This window comes from Astyanax mexicanus, chromosome 8 (genome assembly GCF_023375975.1).
Source record: "Astyanax mexicanus isolate ESR-SI-001 chromosome 8, AstMex3_surface, whole genome shotgun sequence".
NCBI lineage: Eukaryota > Metazoa > Chordata > Actinopteri > Characiformes > Acestrorhamphidae > Astyanax > Astyanax mexicanus.
In genome coordinates, this window is record NC_064415.1 from 42,263,471 (window position 1) to 42,284,785 (window position 21,315).

The 21,315-nt window shown below is 38.0% G+C and overlaps 1 protein-coding gene across 3 annotated transcripts in view; it reads left to right on the forward strand.

Moving 5' to 3' along the window:
* The window catches only part of ranbp9 (RAN binding protein 9), a 44,297-nt gene extending 27,289 nt beyond the window's left edge, over window positions 1-17,008 (forward strand). The window contains exons 5-15 of one of the 3 annotated variants that reach the window (XR_007440534.1): window positions 1,440-1,462; window positions 2,024-2,208; window positions 4,015-4,127; window positions 5,064-5,172; window positions 5,277-5,431; window positions 6,208-6,349; window positions 8,710-8,831; window positions 9,018-9,169; window positions 10,614-10,725; window positions 15,426-15,536; window positions 16,264-16,348. Coding sequence is in view for 2 of the 3 variants with exons in the window: in XM_007232505.4 (XP_007232567.3) it covers window positions 1,440-1,462; window positions 2,024-2,208; window positions 4,015-4,127; window positions 5,064-5,172; window positions 5,277-5,431; window positions 6,208-6,349; window positions 8,710-8,831; window positions 9,018-9,169; window positions 10,614-10,725; window positions 16,264-16,394 (1,244 nt within the window). In the remaining variant the exon portion in view is untranslated. Of the gene's footprint in view, window positions 1-1,439; window positions 1,463-2,023; window positions 2,209-4,014; window positions 4,128-5,063; window positions 5,173-5,276; window positions 5,432-6,207; window positions 6,350-8,709; window positions 8,832-9,017; window positions 9,170-10,613; window positions 10,726-15,425; window positions 15,537-16,263 lie in introns of all 3 variants that reach the window. The other 2 variants (XM_007232506.4, XM_007232505.4) reach the window with 2 other exon arrangements.
* Window positions 17,009-21,315: the final 4,307 nt, after the last annotated feature.

Genomic DNA, 21,315 nt, shown 5'->3' on the forward strand with positions numbered 1-21,315 from the left:
GATGGATGGTACTCTGTCAGAAAGAGATCAAGAGTCATGTTATTATTTAAACCCAATTAAATCACTTAAAAGATAATACATGGTTAAACCACTGATAACCAAATAAAGCTAAATTATCAAATGCTAGTTAAACCTTGTTGATTCAGACTTGAATGTGTAGGAGAATTTAATCAGGACACATCCAAACACATATACCATATACCAGACACATATACCATTATCTAGTAAACATTCTATAAAACACCTTTTTTATATAGTCAATATATATGTATTTTAAGCAAAATCTTCTCAGTGAGAAATTCCTCTTCTCTGCTGAGTGTAGATAAGCGGCTGGCATCGGAATTTACGACGGTGGGGGAGGTTGGTGAACAGAGAGCAGAGAGTCTCACTTACAAACGGTCAATGGAATTTCCAAGCTTAGAACATTTCTCTTAATTTCATTAATCTTATTTCTAAGTGATTGCAGAAATAACTAGGCACAAACCCCTAAATTGGTATAATATTTGGTGAATTAACAATTTCCAAGGCATTAATTAAGTTTTGACACTCTCTTAAATCCGCAGTCCCGTCCTAGTGATGGTGTTGCAAATGTGTTGCAAATGTTCCAAATGTTTACATTAACTCCGAGGTTTATGACTTGGAGGAATGTAAACAGAATTTTACCCTAAACTCGCATTTAGGGCTCTTGAGCGAGGCTGAGTGAAGAAATAGTTAGTAAATGTCATTTTGAAATTTAAGGTTGTTTGAAAAAAAGATTACTCCAAGGTTTTTTTAGAGTGTTCTGGGTTCGAAGTTTCCTTATAGGCCGTAAAGTGGGGGTAGTGTGTGTGTCTGTGTGTAAGCAATGAAGAAATCCTCTGGTTAATCCACTACAGTAGTGCTATTCTAATCAAATACAGGTGCATCTAAAAAAAATAGAATATTGTTTGAAAAGTTACTTCATTTCAATAATTCAGTTCAAAATGTGAAACTTATATTACTGTAGTTTACACAGAGTGATCTATATTATGATTTTATTTATTTTATCGTAGATTATGGCTACAGCCAATGAAAAACATGTAAATATTACAAGCACTAATTATGTTAAGCATTGTTTTTTTTTTCGTTTGTTTTTTTTTTAAATGTTTTTATGTTAACCATTGGGCAAGCTGATTTACAAATTAAGCATTTAGGGTATTATTAATCATACTACATCCTACTAAGATGTTACTAAGAATCCAGAGGGGAAAAATATTTTGCTCAATTATTTAAACATTCAATATATATATATATATATATATATATATATATATATATATATATATAATCATATATATATATATATAATCATATATATATATATAATCATATATATATATATATATAATCATATATAAGACCGATGTCATGATGTATGTGGGGAGTAACGGTTTTGTCTTGTCTTTCCTTTTTTTTTTTAGGTATTGCTTTCACAGATTTACCAGTAAGTGTCTCTTTATTACTTTCTTACCTTTTCTCTGTTAAAAAGTATAAAAAAAATATTTGTTTGTTCTTCATATGGAGATCTTAAGTTTGTGTAAATATTTGGATGTGTGCTGTATGTCAGTCGTTTGGAGGGAGACCTAGACTGTACTAAAGTGGGTGGACTGACGAGCCTTAAGTATTTCACTAGCCAACAAAACCGAGGTCTGTTTGGGCCTGAAACAATAATCCATTGAGGAGAAAAACAGACTTGGCTTGGCTCCAGCATTCATGTTTTCTCTGTATTTCTCTGAAGTGCAGTTTCCCAGCTTTGACCTTTCTTTTTATTGGATCGTCTGCTTGGTGCTCCTAGAATGATTTCTCCTGAAAATATCACAAACCAAGCCAGCAGACTAATATGGGCTGTATACCTGTCATTTGCTTAGGAACAAAGCCAGAGTGTAGTGCATTTTAATGGGTGTTTACTTGGCAATAGAAGAGTCTGTTGAGGAGGACAAGACTAGCAGTAAAATTAGAAGTGAACCACTCTTTATTCATTAATGTACACTGTCTCTCTCCCCAGCCCAACCTGTACCCTACAGTGGGTCTCCAGACACCAGGGGAAGTGGTGGATGCAAACTTTGGACAGCATCCATTCGTCTTTGACATAGAGGACTACATGCGTGAGTGGAGAACCAAGATCCAGTCTCAGATCGAGCGTTTCCCCATCGGAGAGCGGGAGGGCGAATGGCAGGCCATGATTCAGAAGTGAGTGTGGTGGAGAGATGGTAGCAGTAGAAGTGGTTGTTGATGTCGTTATTATTATTATTATTATCATTATTATTATTAGTGTATTTTTTGGTTTATAAGGCGCACCTAAAACTGGAATCTAAGCTTACCGTAAATAAACAGAAGTGCTTTATTCACCCAACAGTTTTCAGGAGAGAACTCTGTGTAGATTAAAATTCAGGGCTCGTTTGACTTTAAAAGAAAATGATAGAGCACCTTATAATCCAGTGCACATTATAGTCTGAAAAATTCGGTAATAATTTTTAATAGTGTTGAAGTCTAGAGTGCCTATGTTTAAATAAAAATATTGATATTTGACACTTTTTTTGTGAAAAGCAATTATTACAAAACTACAGTTTATAAATATTTATTAAACACTTAACATTATTTCATTTTCCTGCATGCAAAGTATAAAAAATTATCTCAGCGTTTCTTCTTTAGTCACACATTTATCTTAGCCAGGCAATTCTAGTCATAATCATACCTCAGTGCTATTCGCATTAAATACAGGTGCATCTAAAAAAAATTTATATAATTGAAAAGTAACTGTACTTCAGTAATTCAGTTTAAAATGTGAAACTCATATATTATATAGATATATTACACACAGAGTGATCTATTTTTAGCCTTTATTTCTTTTATTGCTGATGATTACAGCTTACAGCTTAATGTAAACCTGAAAATCAGTATCTCAGAATTTTTTTTTATTATGTAAGAGCAGTTGGTGCTTTTGGCAGTGTGGGCAGTGTGCCAAGTCCTGCTGGAAAATTAAGTCCGCATCTTCATAAAATTTGACAGAGCAGAGGGAAGCATGAAGTGCTGTAAGATTTTGACTTTAGACTTGATAGAACACAGTGGATCAACACCAGCAGATCCAGCAGTGATGGTTTGGAGAGACATGTCATCTGCTGGTGTTGATCCGAAGTCAGTGCAGTGTTTCAACGGAAAATCTTACCTACAATCTTCCCGCAAAGTTTTAAGCTTTCCTCTGCTGCCAACTTTTATGGAGATGCGGATTTCTTTTTCCAGCAGGATTCGGCACACTGCCCACACTTCTAAAAACACTAATTGGTCTTATATAATATTCGGTTTTTGTAATATTTTTTTTTGTAAGACTTTTGGATTTTCATTTTCTGTAAGCCATAACCAACAACAATAAAATAAATAAACACTTAAAATAAATCACTATGTGTGTAATACACCTATATAATATGAGTTTCATATTTTGAACTGAATTACTGAAATAAAGTTTTCTTTTAACTTTTCAATGATATTTGAACTTTTTGAGATGCACCTGTATGTACCTGTATGTGCAGTTTTAGTCATAAATCTACCTCAGCACTGCCATTTTCATCATAAATGTGCCTCATTAGTGTTATTCAAGTCACATGTAACTTAACATTTACACAGAGGAATGCAGCCTGTCTGTAATTAAACAAAGAAATGCTAAGGCTAAAGTTACCTCAGCTAAAGTTACTATGCTAGCCCTTTCAGCTGAAAGACACACAGCTTATAAATATGTAGTAAACTAAGTAAAATGATAAGAAGCATGATTAAGTGATGCTAAATCCTTTATTTGTTTTTTTTAAATGAGAAAAGTGTAAAAAACTTAAACCTGCCATTTGCTGGTCTCAACACTAAAACATTTTGGTTGTAATATATTATGAGCATAAGTAATACAGAAGGCCATCCCTACATAACGCTGAGCGTAAGTGAGGCTTTATAGGACATTGTTACTCTCTAATCATGGGCCATGTGTTGATGTATTCTGCTCTGTTTTGTCAGAATGGTGGCCTCGTACCTGGTTCACCACAGCTACTGCGCCACCGCTGAAGCCTTCGCCAAGTCCACAGACCAGGCTGTACACGAGGAACTCGCCTCAATCAAAAACAGACAGAGTGAGTGCCCTCATGCTGAACATTCAGTTCGTTTTCATTAAAGGTCTCATTCCATCGGTTTTAAATTCATTTTAAACAGTCTAGTTGTGGTCTCTAGTATGAATGAATGCCTTGTGAGACGATTTTTGTAGTTAAAAAACAAAAAACAACAAAAAAAGTGCTTTGGTGTTTCTGTATCACCCTGCTTTGGTTCACTGAATTAGTGGTCTCTGAAGAAGGACAGGATTTGGCTCTTGCTCATGAATATTCATACATGCAAACATATCGCCTCTGATTGGCTAACAGCACTGCAGCAGGAAACACCTACCTGCCTTCCCCCACAGTCAATTTTACAATGCTAATAAACACATACCTCAGACTTGGTGATTCGGTGTTTGGGCAGTTTCACCACGTCGAAGCCCCAAAGTCCGCTCTGTATCATAAAATTCTACGTGAACGGCGCCCGTTTTGACCGGTGTTCTGGTGAGTTGTGCTGCCTTGTCAAATCAGGCTTCCCTAGTGTGTATTTAAGGTCTTGGTCAAATGCAGAATCAACCGTAGGTCCGATTTAAACCTATAGTTACTTACACAAGTTAGCTAACGCTAACTAGCTGCTGTAAGCAGAGCTGTAAGCTCTTTAACTAACGAGACAGTGTCGGCTCTGCTGCAGCCCGCCTTTAGCTTTGTCTGTGGGCATTCCCGAGCCAAGGTGGGCGAGGCCATGAATACTATTTCATCGGTTTTCGTAGACACAGTTGCTTTTTTCTGATTTATTTGTTTTTCTGAACATTTTCTTTTCTTAGCTACTGCAGACAATAAGGGGGTTGAAGAACAATGTCATGTGCAGCATCATATACAACTCAGAGAGACCTATTGTATTTCACCTTTAATTAGGTGACAGACAGATATTATGCCCCTGGTTTATACATTGATCATTGCTCTCCTTTGATTTTGCAGAAATCCAGAAGTTGGTCTTGTCTGGACGAATGGGGGAAGCTATAGAGACCACTCAGCAGCTCTACCCCAGTCTGCTGGAAAGAAACCCTGACCTTTTATTCATGTTAAAGTGAGTGCCAAACCCGCAGTCCTGTAGATGTTTTACAATGGTTAATCTTTTTATATATATATATATATTTTGTTCTCACAATTATTCATGATCTCCACACACAGGGTTAGACAGTTCATAGAGATGGTGAACGGGACAGATAGCGAGGTGCGCTGTCTTGGTGGGAGAAGCCCCAAGTCCCAGGACAGCTATCCTGGCTCACCCCGCCTCTTCAACAGCCCCACACACAAACCCACTGGCTCTCAGGCCTACCTGTCAGGTATGTTTAACTTGCTGAATATTAATACAGTCTACTGAATAATACAGCAGCAGCAGCACTATCAACACCAGGGTTGTACAACCTTCAGAACTGAATTGAGAATGACTCTTAAATTTCAGTTTAATTTTTAAATATGAATTTGAACTTGAATTAAGATGCAAATTCAAATTTAAATGGGTCAGAACTGGTTTGTACTTTAGATTTTTGTAATGGCAGCAATATTGAAATTGTTAACCCATGTAAAAGGACATCTGTGTTCATTCATTAAGGGAATGTATGTTTAATGTTAATATTTTTACTTCCATATGTTAAAAAATGTTACATTCTCACTGATATGTGATTATAATGAATTTAGTTCAACATTCTGTAGGAAGGATTTAATTCAAATTGAATTGAACACAACTTCAACACACTTTATTGGACCTGCTTAGTCTGCATTCAGGTCTTTCTTAGGGTCTCACAGAGATTGATTTAGTTATGGTTTACGCCATGGTATAAAACCTTTCAGCAACAGAATTTGTTCATGTGTTCAAGTCTTGGTACAATGGGCGTTGGGTCTTCCCCGCAAAACTAACAAGACAAAATTAGGTCACTAAATATATCCAGGTTTATAAACTGTATATAGGGAATGTATTTTGCCTGACTCATTTTTATAAATGTTTTAAAATGTATCATTTGTTTATGTTTGTGCGTTTGTAAAGCGATAATAAAACCATATTGAGCTATATTTATTTTTATTTATTTATTTATTTATTTATTAATTTGTGTTTCGCCAGGTTTTGATAGTAACTGCTGTAACGGAGTGTCATCCAGTAAAGCGCACTCTTCAGCGCATGGCCACAAGCCGTGTCCCATAAGCATGCCCAGTGGTGAGCTTGGGGTCCTGAATGGCAGCCGCCCTCAGCAGACTGGTCTAAGGTATTGTTATCAGAACATTTGTCAATAACATAAGCAAAGTTTATTTTCACATTGTTTTGCCAAGTTTGCTAGAAAAAAATGTGGACTGATCAACTTAGCTTCTGCTTTTTGACAATTCCTGAAGATACTTCCAACATTACTGTGGGTCCATACCCTTGAGATTTTGCTCATTTAGCTTATTTAAGGTTACTTTGTGACTTGAGTCTGTTTAAGAGCTGGGCAATATATTGATATTTTATTGTATCACAATATATGTTCTTAGCTTATTGACAGTAAGTCTGTTGAGGTTTTCATCACTGCTTTAAGAACACTAACCCAACTGTACATTTCATTATAGAGAGTGTAAATCCTCTGTAATAAAAATCCCATTAAATTGTATCCTGTGCAGCACAAAATTAAAATAAATCACTGTACTGTGCATGAAAGAGTATTTCAATAGGATTCAAAACACAATAAATACAGTGTATCATATATTACCTCTAAACACTGTGATATACATTTTTCCATCACCTAGCTCTATCAGTGCATGATTCTGAACACCAAGGGTGGTGGCTTTTATACTGTACATTTCAATATCGGAAATTATATTGTATGAGCCCAAATTAAAAAATGAATATTGTGATAGAGCCATTATGAGAATGTAAGAATAATCCACTGTGTAGGGATCAGTCAAAGGGTGGGTTTTTACTTAACTTGAACAAAGAGCTGTGTAAGTTACAGTTTGTAAAAAATCAAATTGGTTAAATCTAATGCCGTATAGGAGAGGTCACGAATAGGCAGACTGCGGTCCGGGTCCGGACCCAGACGTTGTCCAATCCGGACCCAAACCGTTAAACTAGTGAGAAAGATTGAATTCTGACAGTGATCATTTAAAGCGGCGGAACGTTTATTGTCTTTATGGTTTACGTGCTTTACAGTGCAGTAAACTTACAGACCAACCACGTGTGCTGTAAGATCACCAAGCGCTCTCCTCTGCCATTCACAGGCGAAGCAGGCGGTGAGAAGTGGGAGAATAAAGCGAGAAAAGCTAATACAGATGGTGCGCACCAGAAAAAAACATTAAAATACCTTTATAAAACATACTAACAGTAATGTAACCGAGCGGTGTTACTTAATTAAAGAGAAACAACAGAGACAAGAGTGCAAACTAGTCCACTTTACTCCACCTGATCAGAATTCCACAGCAAAAAAAAAAAACCCTCGTCCGCAGGCGCGCTCTTTTTACTCCAAAAACAACCCTACCTCAAAACTAAGGCAACCCCCAGAGAACAAAAAGCATTGGCAACTTCCACAATCAGTTTTACCCACAACATAATAAAGTCTGATACAGTAATAATATTAAATAAAATAAAACTACTGTTTTTAAACAAAGCAAATTTCTCCTTATGATTATTACATAAATGACAAATCATATAATATGACAGACAGGCTTAAATCTAATATAAATAAAATTAAATAGAATAAATATAGCATTTTGAAACAAAGTGAACATACAGATTCACATTAATAGACTCGATAAGTTCAGGGTGTTTCCATTTATTTTATGATAGGTTGATAATGTAATTATTGTGACAGGCCTATTTAAAACAATACATATTATTGAAATATACTTGTATGTGTCATTTGTTTTCTCTTTCAGTTGTTGATGACACAAAACACTGACAGAAACACTAGGCTTCTTCAGTATACAGTATATAATACTCAATCATAACGCAAGTTAAAAATGGCGGTGGTCCGGATCTTGGCCTGGCAAACTTTTCTCTAATTGGACCGTACTGAATTCTAATTAAATACCCCTGCCTGATTGCATCCCCCGAGTTAGTTGATAAAGCTTATAGTATGTTAATTTTGTGTAAACATTAGCATATTCATTGTGTTTTCACACACACCAGAAAACAGAAAAACAAGTGTTTGTGTTAATCTGCAGTGAAGAGGAATGAGACGAGAGAGAAAAGGAAGGATAGAGGGGACAAACAAGACTACAGTTACCAGAACAAAAACATTTCCCACAATACTATATAAATGCAACTTTTGAAAACTAAAGACTTCCAAGTGGCACGCTTGTACCGGACAGTAACGTACACTGCACATACAGTTACAGCCCTAGTGTGTCTACAGTCCTACAGTCTACAGCCCTAGTGTGTCTAGACGACATTTTTTTGTGTGCATTTTTTTCTCTGAATAAGCTAGTCTGGTTAATCTGCCCTCATATTGTAATACCCGATGTATTTTTTTACCATGTTGTTTTGTTGTTCGTATTTATGTATGCATTTTTTTTATTTAACATTAACTTATCTTCATAATGTAAAATTGTAGGTTTCATAGTAAAAGTGGGTTATATTATTTGTACTGTTCTTCAGTAATGATATGGATATGGAGGTGGATCATATCTCTAATGGAGTGTCCGAGTCCTCTTCTAACGGCTTCCTGAATGGAAGCTCCACACATGGAGCAGATCTGGAGGACTGTGATGCAGAGATGGGTAAGATGAGATTGATGTATGCATGTGATGATTGTTTTTATTTATTTAGCAGCTTTCTGACATTTTAAAATGCTGCTAAAAACTGATTTTTAAAATGTAAACAAAGCGCGGGCCAACGGGAAATAAAAACGATGACACATCGTCTACAGCTGTCATTAGTTATTCACATCAGTGCTTTGCCCACAGAAGTAGAGTCAGCTCAGTCCAAGAGGCAGCTGTGTGGGGGGAGCCAGGCTGCTATTGAGAGAATGATCCACTTTGGCCGGGAACTGCAGAGCATGAGCGAACACCTCCGCCGGGAACGAGGCAAAAACTCAGCCAACAAGAAGATGCTCAAGGTACCAGCACTACACTGTACATGTATTACGGGTTGATCATATGCTCCAAAGAGAGTCCAGGATGAATTTTGGCCTTTAAAGTTTGTGGTGGAATAAAGCAGTGCTCACAGTAGTTCTATTATTTGTTATATTATGTTGTGCTATTTTTATGTTATTAAGTCATAAAGTACAGTAGTGTAGTAGTAGTAATACTATTTTGCATCTCAAAAAAATAGAATTTTGAATCATTGAAAAGTTACTTTATTTCAGTAATTCAGTTCAAAATCTGAAACTCATTTATTATGTAGATGTATTACACACAGAGTGATCTATTTTAAGCGTTGATTTATTTTATTGTTGATGATTATGGCTTACAGCCAATAAAATAAAAAAAAAACAGTGTCTCAGAAAATTAAAATATTATATAAGACCAATTGGTAATTTTGGGAGTGTGGGCAGTTTGCCATGTCCTGCTGGAAAATGAAATCCGCATCTCTGTCACTGATGGTGGAAACTTCACAGTAGACCTCAAAATTAGCTGATGATCAGTGATGGTTTGGAGAGTCATGTGATCTGGTGGTGTTGATCCACTGTGTTTTATGAAGTCCAAAGTCAAAGTCTTACAGCACTTCATGTTTCTCTCTGCTGACAACGTTTATGGCAATATGGATTTCATTTTCCAGCAGGACTTGGCACACTGCCAAAAGTACCAATTGGTCTTCTATTCTCTAAACATATAAGAGTTTCACATTTTTAACTGATGTACTGAAATACTGAATACTCAATGTTTTGAGATGCACGAGTATTTTATATTATAGTAAAATGGGTACTCTAGTACTTTGCTTGTGACAATAGTGGTACCGGAGATTACTTTAATGAGGAGACCAGCCACTGGTTGGAATATGACTGGCGGTTCTTGTAACAGCTTATCAGCTTGCTGGTTGTGTCTGAGTGGGCAGGATTGTATTTTCTGTAGTAACATGTTGAGGGTGTATAATCAGATATTAGCCATGGAAACTGGCTTTTTTTGCTGAATCATTGAGCTTCAGTAAGGTTGCTAATCACAGCTAGGTAATTTACCTCCACCACTAGTATAATAGAGACGGCCATTTTTGACATTAAAATGTATGGTTAATTATTAGCCACTTGCTTAACTAAATGTTTTCCTTTAAGCAAGCATCCGTTGGCTAGCTGAGTTTGTGGTGTCATTTGAAAAATATATTTATAGAGAGTTTTGTGTCTTAAAGAAAACATGTGCATGTAGTACCGTTATAGTACTGCTATAGTACATGTAATACTCTTTGAAAAGAGTAAAAACCTTATTGTATTTTTACATGTTAAATACAGTACATTCTGTGTAAAAATAATCAATTTTAAGACATTTCCTAATATCATAATATAGCTTCTTTTCTGGCTCTGGTTTCTAGTTGTCTGGCCTCATTGCTCTGTCTCTCTGTTTATACAGGATGCATTCAGTTTGCTAGCATACTCAGACCCCTGGAACAGCCCTGTGGGATACCAGCTGGACTCCATCCAGAGAGAGCCTGTCTGCTCCACACTCAACAGTGCAATATTAGGTACGACAACTAACAGAAAACTGTCTAAATCTCACTTGATGATTAATATAGTAGATAGCATTAGAGCTCATTTTTGCGAAAATTGACAATTACATGCACACCAATCTTTCATGACAGGTCTGTGTACAACGAATGTGGTGATGTGTATTGTTACAGGCACAGTGCACAGCTCATTTGAAAGCATTATAATTTATAAAATTATATGAAACAAACAGCAAAAAGAAAAAGAAAACTATTTTTTGAAATTACCTCAGTTTTAAAGCAACGTTAAGAAAAGTTGTGATTTGTGCCAGAAGATTGTAATAGTTTAGTGGTCAGAAACTGATTTTAAAATAATTCGGATGGGTTTATTATGAGATGGTTTATTAAAGAGACTTAATTTAGATTTAGATTTTTTTTTTTTACTTTCTTTTTTTTTTTACTGGCTGATGCTTTGCAATTTTACTGGCTGATTCTTTGCATTAATGAGCCAATCAGAAAAAGGCTCATTAATGCTCAACGTTAAATATGTTAAATATTTTCAGATGTAAAGGGAGTATAAATGAGCCTAAAGGTGAAATTCTGTGTAAAATGGACTTAGGGTGTAGTAAAACATAAGTCCAATTTTTTTGTTCACTCTCAGCATTCTGAAATATAGAGATTTTAGCTGATGCTCCCAACAGGCTTACAATGGTAGCAATAGGGGAATAGCACTGTCCATGCAAACAAATTGCTTTTTTTTACACCATAAACAAGCTCAAAGTAGCTTCACACTTCATTGGTAGAATAATGAGGGCCCTGGCATTTAAAATGAGGCACTGAGAACTTTATAAGTCACAGATTTATTAAGAAACACTGTTTATACACACAGTACCTTGAGGATTACAGCTGTTGCTGAAAATATCTTTATAATCATGTATGTCCCAGAATTAAGTTTGCACCTGTTCCCTATCGTATCTATTCGTTCATGCGACTTATCGTGACTTAAAGATGGCAGTGCTTGGAGAACTAGCTCAAAATACTGTGTATAAACAGTGTTTTTTGACAAACTAACGTTTTTTTCCCACACTATAAAGCACAGCGGATTATAAGGCACACTATCAATATACATCTATTTTTTTTTTTTGGTATATTTTCATACATAAGGCGCACCAGATAATGAAGCGCATTTTAAGAGGCCCTATAATGAACTTCTAATTCAGCAGGTCTCGCTGCTGGGTGGTTGTGGTGGTGGGGGTAGCTAACTACGTTAAGTAAACCTAAGCTAAGTAAACAAAACTGTAATAAAAAAAGTCAAACGAGCACTGGATGTTAATCTACCGTATTTTTCGGGCTATAAGGCGCACTTAAAATACTTATTTTTTCCCAAAAATCGTCATTGCGCCTTATAATGCAGTGCGCCTTGTGTATGGATTTTGCTTGTGTTTACTGACCTCGATTTTATGTGGTACACGGCGCTCTGTTGTGCAGAATTCCTCACCCACGCCAGAAAAAGATCCCCCTCTTGGGCTAGCGCGCGGTTACCTTTGACTGCCGTACTGCCTCTCGGCTGTGGCTCAGGGTAGCTAGTTTCCACTGTAGCTCCGTGGCCAGAACAAGGTGCCGGTAAACTTTCCTTTCCACCCGTTCTGGGGGTAATAGCACAAACTGTTTCTTTTTAGCGCCCACTTCTAAGTAAAGTTAACCTCTTAACACGCGCTGGCCCACCGGCGGGCCAGAAATATTTAATATTTCATAACTGGCTGTGTTTCTGAATAGTTATGAACAGTTACAGGTTCAATATAGACATCCAATATACCATTTTAAAGCTTAGAATCTCTGCTTTTGAGCTATTTAGCCTATTTAGCGGAATATCCTTTCAGAAAATAAACATTTAGGGCGAAATATGCCTTGGTTATGATTTTAATAATTCATAACTCTCATATTTGCGTTTATCGTTCGTCCATATTTCATCGAATGCGGTCATGTCATACACCATTCGAACCGTCTGGCTCTCCGGATTCCAGAACTGTGCTTTTACTGTAGGATGTATGTTTCATGAATTAGAGCTGCGTCAGAGCGCATGTTTCCAGTAATAAAAGGCTCTCCTTTTGTCCTGGGGTAACCTCCGGTCACTGCCGCCACCCCCCGAACACACACCCGCGCTCAGCCACAGGTCCTACCTTCAAAACGCGTCCAGACTAAAGAGAATCCATCAATCCAGTCTCCTGTAATCCACAGTTATATCCAAACAGCGCTGGAAATCACTTCATCCAGAAATGAAACTTATCCAATCTTTATCTCTGTTTTAAAACCGTTTTATTCACCGAATTCGGCACAACACGCTATTATAGTCAGAAGCCTCGCGGAGTAATACGTACTTGCTGTGCTTCAACATAATATTATGGTCTGTCGGAGCGTTGCGGCTACCGTTGTCAGGAGCGTCGCGGAGTAATACGTACTTGCTGTGCTTCAACATAATATTATGGTCTGTCGGAGCGTTGCGGCTACCGTTGTCAGGAGCGTCGCGGAGTAATACGTAAGTTACTTGCTGTGCTTGTTGATTTATTGCTCAGAGATGTTGTTATTTTTCACAGATATTGTGAAGGATTTATTGCTCAGAGTTATTGTTACTGATATAAATAAAGTTTCATTTAGTGCGCCTTATAATCCAGTGCGCCTTGTGTATGGACTAACACTAAAAATAGACCGTTCACTCATCGTGCGCCTTATAATACGGTGCGCCTTATAGTCCGAAAAATACAGTACACAGATTTCTCTCCTGAAAACTGTTTATTTGGGTGAGTAAAGCAGATTCCCGAATTTCTCCAGCACTAAGGCTAGACCATTAGAAACTAACAGAAAGAGCTACACTAAGGAACCCTGAGTGTTCCGGTAAGCCATTGTGATATTAGCTAGCATTTTGTCCCATGTAGCTTGTTTTAACACAGTAAACATGCAGACTACAGTCCGATATACTCCCCTCTGAACGACAAAAGAGCTAGCCCGTAATGCGGTTAGCTGCTAATGCTAATGCTGCTCCAGCAGTGCTAGCCGGGGTTAGCAGCAGACTACAGTCCGATATACTCACCTCTGAATGGTAAAACAACTAGTGCTTAGTGGTTAATGCTAACCTGACTGGTAAAATTCATACATAAGGCGCACTGGATTATTACCCTGACGATTTTTGGGAAAATTAAAGGATTTTAAGTGCACTTTATAGTGCGAAAAATATGGTACATAGAATAGAACTTTTTTTTGTATTCTGAACCATTAAATTCATGGAATTCCCCCTTCTTTAGATTTAGAAATATCCTTCTGGCTTGCAGTCTGTTTTGGCAGAAGTATAACCTCATGAAAAATAAATGATGAGTCATCTGCACAGACCAGTAACAGGGGAAAAAAAGGAAATGCCTCTAAGTGCTTCTGACTAAAAAGATGCAAACTGATTCAAGAACAAGATGTTTTCAGGGACAAGAATGAGTGTACAGAATAAATCTTTAATTAAAAAAAAAAACATCAGTTTGAGGGCTGATGGTTTGAGGATGTGGTGAAGAATTATTTGGCCGTCCTCCTTTATTTTATCCACTTTGTGCAGTGTAATAGTCCTACATACAGAAAAAAACACCCCCAGAGCATGACACTACCAACACCATGCTTAAAATAAAAACTTCACCAATAATGATAACTATGCATAGTACACATAACACCATGATCTACACACCTCAGTGTCAAGGCTGGCCTGAGGGCAGTCCATCAACAGCGTACTGTGGACAGCATCCTGTTACCACTGATGAAAAGCTAGAGGATGACCAGTGCAAACTATGCAGAAACCAATGCTCTTCTGTCTCTAATTTTATATCTACACAGTGGAGCAGCTAGGTAGGAGTGTCTAATGAAGTGAACAGTGAGTGATCGGAGTGTTTAAAAACTCCAGCAGCACTGCTGTGTCTGATCCACTTAATAGCAGTGCAACACACACTAACAGACCACCACTGTGTCGATGTAAATGCAGTGCTGAGAATGATCAACCACTCAAACAATAGCTGCTCTGTGGTGGTCCTTTGGGGTCCTGAGCACTGAAGAACAGGGTGGAAGGAGGATAATAAAGTATGCCGATAAACTAAAGGACTAGAGACTGTAATTATACAGCAATATGATTGGTGGAGCTTAAACAAGTAGGTGGTCATAATGTAATGGTTGATAAGTGTATATTGCAACAGGACTGCTATTACTTTGAGACATCAATCACTCTGAACTATTTGCTGATGGATAATAATTTAAACTATAGTAGGGTTGGGCACAATGACGATGACCTAAATACATTACAATGCATTACTTCACAATAGTCCACAGTACTTCTATTTTAGAGTATATCCTGGGAATCAGAATTTGTACACTGACTATCTTTGTTTATTTTAATTCTAGTCCTTTTTTTAATCTTGCAGCTCATCAGGCATCAGGAGGTACAGTGTACAGTGACTTGCTAAAGTATTTGTACCCCTTGAGGTCACATTTTGTCACCTTTCAACCACAAATTACTAAAAAGTGAAGTGAAGTGAAGTAGAACAAAAATGATGCATGGTTTTCAAAATTTTAATCAATTAAAAATCCAAAAAAATTGACAAAAGTATTCAACCCTGTTTACTCTAAAACCCCTAGGTAATTCTTCACAATGTTTCACAGAGGGGATGGTGTGTTCAGGGTGATGAGCAGTGCTTTTTTTTACATCCTGTAAACAGATTCTGCCACCTGAGATGCGGTTTTCTGCAGCTCCTCCAGAGTGACCAAGGGACTTTGAAGGCAATTGATTGTACTGAATTTTATATAGTGGTTTCAGAGCAAAGAAGCAGGTTAAATACTTTTGCACCTCACACTTTTCAGATTTTTACAGTACAGGCCAAAATTTTGGACACCTTCTCATTCAATGCGTTTTCTTTATTTTCATGACTATTTACATTGTAGATTCTCACTGAAGGCATCAAAACTATGAATGAACACGTGGAGTTTTATACTTAAAAAATAAAAAAGTGAAATAACTGAAGACATGTTTTATATTCTAGTTTCTTTAAAATAGCCCCCCTTTGCTCTGATTACTGCTTTGTACACTCTTGGCATTCAATCAATGAGCTTCAAGAGGTGGCCACCTGAAATGGTTTTCCAACAGTCTTGAAGGAAGGAGTTCCCAGAAGTGTTTAGCACTTGTTGGCCCTTTTGTCTTCACTCTGTGGTCCAGCTCACCCCAAACCATCTGGATTATGTTCAGGTCCGGTGACTGTGGAGGTCATTTTATTGTTAAGTACATAAAACTCCACATGTGTTCATTCATAGTTTTGATGCTTCAGTGAGAATCTACAATGTAAACAGTCATGAATGAGAAGGTGTGTCCAAACTTTTGACCTGTACTGTATTTGATGTAAATTTTGCAAACCTTGTTTCAGGTTCATTCCACTTCACAATACATTTGTGTTGTAAAAAGGTTCAAGTATATCTAATGCATTTAATGAGCTATCATGATCGAAAATGTTTGTCTTCTCACCCAAACTTCACGTATATGTTTATGTATGTTCTATATTGCAGAGACTCATAACCTGCCGAAGCAGCCCCCGCTGGCTCAGGCGGTGGGTCAGGCGGCTCAGTGTCTGGCCCTCATGGCTCGCACGGGCATCGGCTCCTGCGCCTTCGCCTCCGTGGACGATTACCTGCACTAGCCTCCGAGGAAGCGCCCCTCCCCCCCCTTTAAACAGCCGTGCGGTGCGGCGCGGCCCTGCGTCATCCCAACTCAGCCCAGCCTCCTGAACACTGGGCCTGCCCTGAACCATGGCCTGGAGCACTGAGCCTCCGCGCAAAGCCAGACCAGACCTATCCCATAATGTTGGCTTCTCTCCAAGAGACTGGATCCTCTTCACCCGGGCCTAACCGAGCCTAAAGACACACATTATTATATAGGAAGGAAGGATCCCTGGAGCCAAAAAAGCGATTCCTGAACCGTTTATGCTCTTCTTTTTTTTTTTTTTTGCTTTGTTCCTTTTTAATTTAGTTCTATCTTTTTTTTGGGACGGGAGGGTGGGTAGGTTGTTTGGGGAGGGGAGGGGAGGTTGTTGTGTTTGGGTGGGTTGCAGGCTCTGATTGTTTCCTAGTTTACAAGGCATGAGGCAGATTATTCTGATTATAATTAATGTTATCATTAAACTTGCATATGATATATTTGTTCTTGATTGAAAGCTGGCTAAAGTGAGCACGAAAGGGTCCCAGTACAGTATCACCCTGCTGTTTTTAAAGCTGTTGGCTTGTGTACTTGTTACCATATAAAAACCCTCCCTCAGTTTTGTTTTTGAATTGATTATATTAACATGCGGAGTGGAACATTTTTAGTTACTTGAAAAAGAAAAGGAAAAAAAAGGAAAAGATTAACAAAAAAAAAGTTGATAAAGAAGAAGAAGAAGAAGAAGAAGAAGAAGAAAAAAAAAAGACAGACATGCCGTCTAACACTGCTGGACTCATCCTTAGTGGTGGTATTTAGCATAGAGAGTTAGTGTGAGCTATATACACCAGTTAAAGCCCTCGTTTGTGCAAGCGCACCCACCCTCTGCCAGCAGCACAGCAGATGTTTGGACACTTTTTATTTTAATTTTTTTGGTTTGTATCTGTATTGATGTCTACGGCTCTTCTCATCAGCCTGGAGTCCCTCTGTCCCCCTGTCTCTGACTAACTTTCCTCATACGAGACAATTCACCACTCACACTTGCACTGTACAGTAAGACTCTCTGACAGGAGCCTGGGTCTGTATGTTCAGTCGTCTCAGAGTGAGAGTGCTGATCTAGGGCAGGAGTGTCCAGTCTTACCCCCTAGAGACTTTTAAGCCTATAGGTTTTCATTCCAGCCAAGCTGGAGCTTGATGAAGTCCAATTGCACCTTTCCCCCTCCCCTCACTCTTTAAACAGCTGAGGTGTTCAGATGGACACTCCTTATCTCATATCTATTCAGTTCATTCATTTGTCAGAAACTAGAAGTGTCCAGAGCAATTTGCTAAGTGTTTAAGCAAGGAAATATTCCAGTTTTCTTGCTTTTTGTTCCCCAGTCCTGATCCTGGTCTTGGCACACCCCTGCCCAGTTAATTTTAGTCAATTACCAGCTTTACCACACCCACTGCAACTCCTACAGGACTTGTTAATGTGTTAATTAGTTAAATGAGGTGTGTTAATAGAAGGAGAAGCCAAAATCATCAAATTTGCAGGTTAGGGGGGTGTCACGGCTAGGATTGAAGAACCCTGCCATAGAAGAACTTTAAAAGACCATCTGGCTCCATTTAGAGCCATGTTTGTTATTGAGCATTTTTAAATGATTATATTATTAAGGAACATTAGCAACAAGCGATTAGTCTTCAGACTTTTTCAAGACATCTTAATTATAAACATTTTTTTTCTATGGCATCTCCCATGGAACCATCTAAAGCAGCACCCGATTATTTTAGGTACAGTTAGGTAATGTTCCTGGCAGGAAAATCACCTGTGCTATAACTGTGTTGTACAGAAAGTCACTTCAGGACCCATTCTGGACACCATCTCTTTTTCCAAACAGTAGCAAAGGGTTCTATTGTGGCATCCCTCAAAAAAATGCATACATCTTGGCAGGAAATGCAACAAACTGTCCTGGACAAAGTCTCTAAGACTCTAAATCGGGACACCCACTTATTTTTCAAACAATAGTCAAGGTTTTTTTGTGGCATTCCTTAAGGAACCATCTGAAGCACCCTTTTGTTTTCAAGAGTGTAGGTACATCTTGTCAGGAAAAGCACCAAACTGTCCTGGACAAAGTCTCTGCTAGGACTAAATCTAAATCTAAACTCCTTTTCCAAACAATAGGGTTCTCAAGGGTTCTTTTGTGGTATCCCTCAAGGAACCATCTAAAGCCACCTGTTGTTTTAAAAATATATGTATATCTTGGCAGGAAATGCAACAAGCTGTCCTGGATAAAGTCTCTCTCAAACTAAATCTGGACACTCCCTTATTTTCCAAACAGTAGCAAAGGGTTATTTTGTGGCATCTCTCAAGGAGCCATCTGAAGCACCCTGTTTTAAAAGTACATGTATATCTTGGAAGGAAAATCACAGAACTGCCCTGGACAGAGTCTCTAAGACTCTCTAAGACTAAATCTGGATACCCACTTCTTTTCCAAACAGTAGTCAATGGTTCTTTTGTGGCATCCCTCAAGGAACTCTCTAAAGCATCCTTTTGTTTTTAAGAGTGTAAGAAAAGAACCAAACTGGTCTAAAGTTGGACACTCCTTCCCCTTCTGAAAAAAATGAACTAAGAGGGGGAAAAAAATCTCTTCCCTTGTCAGAGCTCTTACTCTGGAACGACTGATCGATACAAGCCCAGGCCTTTAAGGACTCATTCAGCTGAAAGACGCAAGCCTGCTCCTGGTTTTCTCCCGCGGTTTACCAGCCAGCCCTTATTGACCATCAATACGTTAAAAACGAAAAGAGAATGATACAGTATTGTCAACAGCACTGTCTTATCATTTTCAGTAATAAAATATAAATACCCAGGTGGACGAGTCATGTGTCTGTATGTGTGTAAGGACTCTTTTTTTTGCATACCAGAAAATGCATTCTAATGCATATTGGAACAAAATTAGTTGGATCAGAGTTTGCATGGATCTGGCTGTGGATTTGTTTCATTGGTCTTATAGTAAGGCTGTTCATTCCTAGTCATGGAGATCTACCAGCCTGGAGTGTTTCCCCTGTAATCAGTCTGTCTAATTCTCAAGCAGCAGAATACTTAAATCTGCTGTTTTCGGGGGGCCCTGCCTGTAATCTCAATGCATGTATCTGCCATAACCCAAATGAACACATGGTGATGTGCAAATTTACTTAAAGCACTTTGTCCTTTACTTTTACTCAAAGTCCCAAACTGACATATACTGATCATCCTGAGAAAATCACTACAGGACAGTGTGTGAATGTGTTCGTTTATCTCACCTTATTTACAGAACATTACATTCACAAATGCGAGTGACCTGTATCTGTGTGTAATGTCACATTGATACGTGTATATTTTTTCCATCAACAAAAAACCTTATATTTAAGAGACGACTTGTAGCTTTATAAAGGTGAAATAGATGAGTTAGCAGCTCATATGTGGAGCATCTTTTGCTATTTTGCTTTTTTGGAGAAACAGCAAACAGCTGGTCTAAAGTACATGATCAGGTCGAGGAGGAGAAAAAAGGCCAGGCTGTTTGCTTTTGCTGTTTTTACAGCTATAGCTGCCATGCATTAGTTACCTCATGTTTAAAAGTGTATCATAGTGGCATAGTGCTGTGCAATATGACGATAAATATTGTGGGGACGATAGAAAAGTATATCCCTATAGTAATTTAATCTATTATTCATGCACATCTGTGTTCACTATTTCGTTTTGATCTTTTAGAATTCTTTAGATTGTATTTCTTTTACCATTTTGAGCTTAGTTCAGCTGGTTATTTTCCTGTTTTATATCTATTTTTCTGTTTTTATTAAATCTTATTAGCTTATTAGCTTCTAGCTGTTTTGCTGCCTTCTTTGTTATTTAGCATACAGAACTTCTCACTGGTCTTTTCTATTAATGTTGATTTATTCATTTAATAGCTGTATCTAACTAATTTAAGCCAGACAGACACTGTGTGATTTTTTTAATTGGGTGCGGAGAGCTCATCCTCACTTTTGAATGATTTGTACTGTAGGAAAACCCATGCGATTTATATGCTGACATTAATCCACCTGTGGAGCTTTAAACGCGCGGATGAGCTATACGTTTTTGATAAGCACAAAAAAATCACAGTGTGATTTGTTACATTGAACATTAGAGGTGTGCCAAAAAATCGATTCACATAAGAATCTTGATTCTCATTTACTACGATTCAGAATCGATTTAAAATGTCCCAAAATCGATTCTGAGGGGCGGGTTTTAGACTGATTTTGGGCTGGGTATTTTTGTTGGACCTGGCAACCCTGGGGATAGGGCTTGTCCCTTCAAACGGAGATCTTCCAGACACACACAGAGCGTAGTAGGTGTTTGAGAATCACCGGTAAGATGGCAGAACAAGCACTATATTACATTAGATTAACGTGTAGTTTCAATGTTTTATGGCAGAATGCTTCATAACAAGCATAAAAAAGATCGCTAGTAGTTAGTTTCAGTTTCTGTTAGCTAGCTAACTAGCTAACTTTCCAGTTCCACCTTAAATAACGCTACAGGTGGCTGCGGGCTGCAGCATTTAAGGCGGAACGGAAAAATAACAATAAGCTAATCAGAGCTAATTTCAGCTCCTCATCACAGAGGAATTAAGGAATGGACAATATGAATTAATTTCTCCACCTCCTGCCCCCTTTCTGAAGAAATACAACCACCTTAAATTAACTAGTTAATCAGCAGCTGCTCCTGAACTTTAGCGCTCCACTGCTATCATCACATCAGCCCAGCAGCGTCACCTACACACCACCGCTAGTAGCCTGGTAATAAAGCAGTGTTATTTATTATTTATTTATTGTTCATTAACGTCATTGTGATATCCCAGTGATTTCTCTGTCACTGAGGACCCACATTCCTGCACATTTTATTGTTTTTGTAACACATTACTTGCTCCAGGACC